This window comes from Laccaria bicolor, genomic scaffold (genome assembly GCF_000143565.1).
Source record: "Laccaria bicolor S238N-H82 LACBIscaffold_10 genomic scaffold, whole genome shotgun sequence".
Classification (NCBI taxonomy): domain Eukaryota; kingdom Fungi; phylum Basidiomycota; class Agaricomycetes; order Agaricales; family Hydnangiaceae; genus Laccaria; species Laccaria bicolor.
The window spans coordinates 1,113,446-1,120,523 of NW_001889881.1; the positions used below are offsets into that span (position 1 = coordinate 1,113,446).

A 7,078-nucleotide genomic window follows, 5' to 3' on the forward strand; every position below is an offset into this window, starting at 1 on the left:
CGGCCGCATTTTCGGAGCAGTGACATTGACCAAGTCAACTACAACTCCGGACATTTTTTCAGCCACATTTTAGGGGTAATGACATTCAGCATGTTAAATACAAATCCGGATGTTTTTGTGACTGCATTTTCAGGTACTTGAAGTATAAATTTCAGACATTGGAGCATTCCATGGGGGTTGTCTGGCCCCTGTCAAAATTACATCCAAAATTTCGGACATTGGTGCAGTCTATGGGGATTATTATATCCGGATGGAAGTAATATAAAAAATTTCGGACTTCAGAGCATTCCAAGGGGGATTGTCTGGTCCATGTCAAAATTACATCTGAAACTTCGGACATTGTTGCACTAATACAAATCCGGATGTTTTTTCGGCCGCATTTTCGGATGAGTGATGTTCACCAAGTTAATCACAAATCCGGACATTCTTTCAGCCACATTTTCGGGGCAATGACATTCAGCATGTTAAATACAAATCCAGATGTTCTTTTCGGCCGCTTTTCGGAGCAGTGAATTGACCAAGTCAACTACAACTCCGGACATTTTTTCAGCCACATTTTAGGGGTAATGACATTCAGCATGTTAAATACAAATCCGGATGTTTTTGTGACTGCATTTTCAGGTACTTGAAGTATAAATTTCAGACATTGGAGCATTCCATGGGGGTTGTCTGGCCCCTGTCAAAATTACATCCAAAATTTCGGACATTGGTGCAGTCTATGGGGATTATTATATCCGGATGGAAGTAATATAAAAAATTTCGGACTTCAGAGCATTCCAAGGGGGATTGTCTGGTCCATGTCAAAATTACATCTGAAACTTCGGACATTGTTGCACTAATACAAATCCGGATGTTTTTTCGGCCGCATTTTCGGATGAGTGATGTTCACCAAGTTAATCACAAATCCGGACATTCTTTCAGCCACATTTTCGGGGCAATGACATTCAGCATGTTAAATACAAATCCAGATGTTCACGTCCGTGGAGCTCTAGCTGGTGGCCCGCGGATGTAATGGACCAATGGGCTTAACAAATGGTGTGGCCCATGGGTGCCACAGAAGACCTGTTGGCCCATGGGTCCAACAGCAACAATGGGTGTCTGCAGAAACGGAGTGGTAGGTAATCCGTCGGTCCACAGATAAAAGAATTGCTGGTCCGCGGGGGTAACAGAACAAGAGCAGGTCCGCAGATGAGAGCGCAGCCCATGGGTGTAATGGAACAAGTGCTCGTCCGTGGATGAAACAGCACAATTGCTGGTCCACGGGTGTAACAGAATAATGGTCTGTGAATGTAAAGGCACAATTGTTGGTCCATTTTGCAGGCCAGCTGCAAACGTGGCCCACGGGTGGGGGGCTGATGGAAGAGGGCCTATTGTTTAAGGACCAGCAGGTGGTCCGTGGGTGTCCGCAGATGTAACGGAGTGGTAGGTAATCCGTCGGTCCACGGATAAAAGAATTGTTGGTCCGCGGGGGTAACAGAACAAGAGCAGGTCTGCGGATGAGAGCACAGCCCATGGGTGTAATGGAACAAGAGCTCATCCGTGGATGTAATGGCACTATTGCTGGTCCACGGGTGTAACGGAATAACGGTCTGTGAATGTAAAGGCACAATTGTTGGTCCATTTTGCAGGCCAGCTGCAAACGTGGCCCATGGGTGGGGGGCTGATGGAAGAGGGCCAATTGGTCAAGGAGCAGCAGGTGGTCCATGGGTGGCCACAGGTGTAACAAGCAGCAGGTAATCCATGGGTGTAATCAGAGACCCACGGGGGAGCCACAAATGGTCCATGGCTGTAATTGGAAACCCGCGGGCCAAACGGAAGAAGGTTCCGCAGGTCTAAGGGAACAAGAGCTGGACATCGTGGGTGTAACGGAATAAGATACTGTGGGTGTAATGGACCTATTGTCGACCCGTGGGGTAACGGAACATAATCTGGCCTGTGTGGCGACCCACAGGGCTAACGGAACAAGAGCTGCCCTGTGGGGGTAATGAACAACAGCCAGCCCGAGGGTGTAATGGATCAATTGTTGATCTGCGGGGGTAACGGAACATGATCTGGCCCGCATGGCAACCTGCAGGGGTAACGGAACATGAGCTACCCCATGGGGGTAACTGCACAATAGCCAACCCGCGGGTGTAATTGCACAATTGTGCGGCCGTGGGTCCAATGGAACAGGAGCAGACCTGCGGGTTTACCAGACCAAAGCCCACACCCGCAAAATTCAAATAATCATTGGGCTAACCTATGAACTATAGCCTATATCATGGCATGGGCCCAACTTACAAGCCATAGCATTGAAATTTTACCATTGGGCCCAACCTGTTCCCTTAACAAATACCTTACATTAGGCCCAACCATCAACCGTAGCTTAATAATTGGGCCATTGGGCCCAACCATCTCCCTTAACGATTTCCCTTCATTGGGCCCAACTATCAATGGTACCTTAATACCATCATATATCAACGGCCAAAATTACCCCCATTTAAGCCATGTGGCCAATCTATAAACCCTTAGCTTGGACTGTGGCACCGTCGTTGGGCCCAACAATCAAATATACATATTGTCATGTTGTTGGGCCAATGTATAGTATCATAATGTCTTTTGTAATTGGGCCCATTGGGGTAGCCCTATGACTTATTGGGACAATTGTCAATTTCTATTGTTATGGTTCCATAGTGTATCTACTGAATGCCCTGGCTCTTGATTCGACGACGGTCATCCTGTTCATCGGCTTCCTTCATTATCCTTTCGTCATCAGCCTCCTCCTCCTCAGTGTTCATCTCGTCGTGTCCAGGTCCCCGATTCTTTTGAGCATGTTCACGTTGCTTCAATTTTGCCTTCGTGGACTCACTATAGTCACTGGGCGTCAATGTAGACTCTGTCCTGTACCCAGGACGTTGGTGGTCAATCTGTAAGTCGGCCTCTGAGTCTGGTTCGTCGTCTGGTATGCACTGTGCCTGAGGAAGTTGATTGCCATGGATGATGTGGGCAGGTTGGCGTCTCCGATGGCTTGACTCTGCCTCCTGGCCCCCTTCTGCTTCGTGCTCTGCGTCTGCCTCCTGGCCCCCTTCTGCTTCGTGCTCTGCGTCTGTTTCGTGTCCATCGTCGCCCGTCTCTGCTTCGTCGCCTGACCCTGCTTCATCACCCAACTCTGGATCGTCGCCTGACTCAGCTTCGCCCCCTGACTCTGGTTGTGCACTAGACTGTGCTTTCTTTGCCGCCAAGCGTTTAGCCCGATGCCTTGCCAATATCTCCGCTTCCTCCCACCATACCTCCACCTCGCCAAGACGGTTCGTCGCAGGAGGGGGATCGGTGGTGTAGCCTTCGGGGAGAGCCTCCCATCGTTCACTCGCCCGATTGTGCCAGCAAGTATACTTGGTATACTGGTGGGCAGGGTGAGCATCGGTGGCTAGCCGAATTCTCGATCGATGTCCGATATAACCCATCCCTTCCATGACTCTGCCAATACGGCAGAAGTAAACCGTAACTGGATGCGGAAGAGATGACGGCGGAGGGAGGGGCATCTTATCATCTGATGGCATCGTCGAATCGAATTCGTCATCACTGGACGCCGGGTCAGGGGTCTTGGGTTCACGATAGGCCAATGTAGGATCAACAAGAAGGAGCGAGGGTACGTCGGGCCTGTTCTGTAACGTGTATAGGCCACGGGAACGAGGCTCAGCCTGAGTGGGGCCAGGAATGGGTGAAGAGGGAAAGATACCAGACGAATCATTTCTGTAGCGTAGTCAAAAACCACCCTTACTCTAATGAATCAAGATACGTACGTCGGAATGAGAGTTGACTTGATTGAAAACGTGCCCTCCATTGGGGGAGAAACTCTGACAGATGCAGAACTACAAGGCATGGTAAGCAAGAGAGGAAAATTTGTTATAAACAACGGCTCACGTCAATGTGGCCTGGACGGACAACGGCAGGCCGAAGCCAATCGAACCAGACAACCCCCTGATGCAGAATATCAATATCGTCTTCAACAGAGAACCGCATGAGCACTCACTTGCCCCCCATACTGTCAGCGCGGCGTGCAGGCATGGAGTTCTCCAGATAAGATTGCTGGATCTTCGGATCTCTGTTAAAGAACACGTCTTCAGCCGCTACGGTCAGATTGTCTATGACTCTGTGACGTTACAGTCAGTCGTACACCCGATTAATGTCAAAGTATAGGGAACCAACCGATTGGCGTGGGATATAAGTTCCTGCGTAGGTGTTGCGTCTGGATCAGCAATCTTCTCCACCCTATATAGTCGTTAGAGAGATATTGACGGAGCAGAAGCAGCGAACAAGGAGTTAACGCTGGTGACACCCGAGTGAAACGACAAGGAGTCAAATTTCACTCCGGTGAGGACTCGCCGTGACAAAGAGTCAAACGGAGAGCCCTGAGAAAGGGAGAGAGAGATACGCACACTTGCTTGAGGCCATACATGCAGAATGACTTTTTCAGACTGAGCTTGACCAGAGCCGAGTTGGTCCCAGTCCCAGACGCCGCACCACTCCCTCCAGGGACCGCATCAGTGGAGTCATTGTCGACGAAGGGGTTTTTTCCGTCGTCAACGATCCCCTTCAGTTGATCGGAATCCAGCAACTGATTGGCGTCGTTCCCATCTTGGTTGTCCATGATCCTAAAGTTCACGATCAGACTCGCCCCACCCCGGATGAATCGCTAACGAGACCTCACCTGATGTTGTCCGCAGACTTTTCGGGTTCAGAATCACTTGGTAGAATTTTTGTTTCTGCCTTGGACTTGTTTCTGCACCCAAACATTACTTTGTTGATTTCCCTTTAGAGGCAAACACATACTTTTTGGCCCGACTAGGCCTGGAACGTGCCGGAGTAGGGGCGTCGTCGACGGCGGTGTTGACTACAGCCTCCGAGTTTTTGGGGTCCGACTGACTCGGTAGATTCTTCTTTACAGGCTTGGCTTTATTTCTGCAACAAAACATTAGTTCGTTGGTTACCCTTGAGTGGCAAACCTACTTTTTGGCCCGACTAGGTTGAGCAGCAGCCGGTGTAGGAGCATCGTCGACGGTGGTGTTGACTACAGCATCAGTGACCTTCCTGACTCGGGTATGAAGGCCTGTGGCCTGAGTTGGTGCAGTCTTCCCGACGACATCGCCGCCAGTCTCAGCATCTGTCACACTGAAATATGTTGAGGTGAAAGTTTTCGCTACCAAGGGTAAGACCATACCTATCGTTTTGTGTGCTTTGTGCCGCCTTCACTGCTCCCTTCTGCAATAATATTTTAACGACGTGGCAAACGGTGGCAGAGGAGTCTCTAACCTTGGTGGAAGCATTGCCTCTACCCACCACGGGGGGTGGAACGACAACAGGCTTACGAGAGCGAAGTTGACGAGGTTCTGACATTACAGTTGTTACGGTTGGTATTGGCTTTTTGGTTCAAAATTCAAGGGCTTTTTTCTGAATGGGAAAGGTCAGAGAGGCGTAGACTGAATTTCTAATATATATTCATCTTTTTACTTACGTGAGGACAAAACCAAGCTAACCCGAAGGGAAATGTTGTTGCATGTTAGGCGTGTCAGGGTGAATGTTGCGCTCCATCAGTGGCTACAGTTGGAATACATTGTAATGACGAGACGCAAGTCCCTAATCTCGGGGTCAGCTCTCAGCAATAATTGGGCGGATCGGACATACTCAATAGCTTGCACGACGGATATGTATAACTGACTAGCCATAGTGAAGAACTTAGCTGATACCTTAAACTAGGCATTGGCATTCGGGTTCTGAGATAGATATATCCGATGAGCGCATCTAGGTAGGTTATCGAGGCCAACTTACCCTGCCAAAAGAGAGAGAGACGTAGGTGCCTAAACAAGGCCAAGGAACAAATCGCTGCATAGCGTCTGGGCTATTGTTGCGTCGAATTCGACGGCCAGCCACATGAGTGGGTGCAGGGTTGACGATAGCAATGCCAGGCGAGCTTCCGTAGCACTAGGTTGGCCGTTGACGGTGAGATTGACAATAGAGGGAAGCGTTTTCCTGGATTGGCTACCGCAAGCAGCGACTTGAAGGGCTGCGGTGTTGACTATCGCATTACTGCCAGGGGTATCCAGAGCACTACACTTCCAGGTGAGACAAGCGGGGTTAATGAAATGGGGCCAGATTACCTCTCATGTTTGCGAGGGCAAAGTCAGCAGGTTTCGTACTTGTTGTGATCAAAAAGGTGGATCGGAGTGTGCGCAAGCGATAGAGGTCCCGGAATAACCAGCTCAAACGGCGGGCAGCATTGGTCTGAAAGATTAGCGCGAGAACTGCCTCCGATCTGTGTGAAAACAATTAGCATTGAATTCAACCCGGCCCTTTGAGAGAATAGCGGCGACAAAGAGTCAAACCGCCAGAAAGAAAGGCCGACAAGGAGTCAAAGCCTTCACAACAAGGACAACAAAGAGTCAAGTCCATGTGCGCCAGAAGGGAGACAAAGTAAGCCAATCAAAGTACTTACGTTTGTAAGAGGCGGTGGAATAAGGCGCGTGAACGGGGGGCAAGCATTGGCCTGACATGATAGAATGGGATAGCATAGGAACACCGATCTGTTTCCAAACAATTAGCATTGACTTCAACCCGGCCCTTTGAAAGAATAGCGGCGACAAAGAGTCAAACTGCCAGAAAGAAAGGCCGACAAGGAGTCAAAGCCTTTGCAACAAGGACGACAAAGAGTCAAATCCATGTGCGCCAAAAGGGAGACTAAGTAAACCATTCGAAGTACTCACGTTTGAAAGAGGCGGCGGAATAACGAGCTAGAAGGGCGGGCAGGAAAGGACTGACAATAGTGAAAGAGCATCCGATCTGTTAGAAAACAATGAGCATGGTCTTCCATCGGGCCGTTTGAGAGAATAGCAGCGACAAGGAGTCAAACCGCCAGAATGAAAGGCCGACAATGAGTCAAGGCCTTCGCAACAAGGACGACAATGAGTCAAGTCCAGGTGCGCTAGAGTAAACCCGAAGAAAGCGAAATGACTCGGTACTCATGTTGGACGAAACCAGAAAGGATCCTGAAGCCAAATAGAGAGGCGTCGCCGGAGGGGGGGGGAGTGAGGGAAGAGGTGAG

The 7,078-nt window shown here is 49.6% G+C and overlaps 1 protein-coding gene across 1 annotated transcript in view; it reads right to left on the bottom strand.

Moving 5' to 3' along the window:
• Positions 1 to 2,678: 2,678 nt before the first annotated feature.
• The window catches only part of LACBIDRAFT_326644 (uncharacterized protein), a gene marked incomplete at both ends in the record, with an annotated part of 5,182 nt that continues 782 nt past the window's right edge, over positions 2,679 to 7,078 (bottom strand). Inside the window, 18 exons of the mRNA XM_001880498.1 lie at positions 2,679 to 3,732; positions 3,783 to 3,851; positions 3,904 to 3,960; positions 4,013 to 4,132; positions 4,189 to 4,251; positions 4,419 to 4,634; positions 4,691 to 4,762; positions 4,813 to 4,941; positions 4,990 to 5,151; positions 5,201 to 5,369; positions 5,517 to 5,577; positions 5,699 to 5,753; positions 5,809 to 5,837; positions 5,979 to 6,087; positions 6,177 to 6,292; positions 6,473 to 6,560; positions 6,741 to 6,767; positions 6,796 to 6,816. Coding sequence (XP_001880533.1) covers positions 2,679 to 3,732; positions 3,783 to 3,851; positions 3,904 to 3,960; positions 4,013 to 4,132; positions 4,189 to 4,251; positions 4,419 to 4,634; positions 4,691 to 4,762; positions 4,813 to 4,941; positions 4,990 to 5,151; positions 5,201 to 5,369; positions 5,517 to 5,577; positions 5,699 to 5,753; positions 5,809 to 5,837; positions 5,979 to 6,087; positions 6,177 to 6,292; positions 6,473 to 6,560; positions 6,741 to 6,767; positions 6,796 to 6,816 — 2,617 coding nt within the window. The remainder of the gene's footprint in view (positions 3,733 to 3,782; positions 3,852 to 3,903; positions 3,961 to 4,012; positions 4,133 to 4,188; positions 4,252 to 4,418; positions 4,635 to 4,690; positions 4,763 to 4,812; positions 4,942 to 4,989; positions 5,152 to 5,200; positions 5,370 to 5,516; positions 5,578 to 5,698; positions 5,754 to 5,808; positions 5,838 to 5,978; positions 6,088 to 6,176; positions 6,293 to 6,472; positions 6,561 to 6,740; positions 6,768 to 6,795; positions 6,817 to 7,078) is intronic.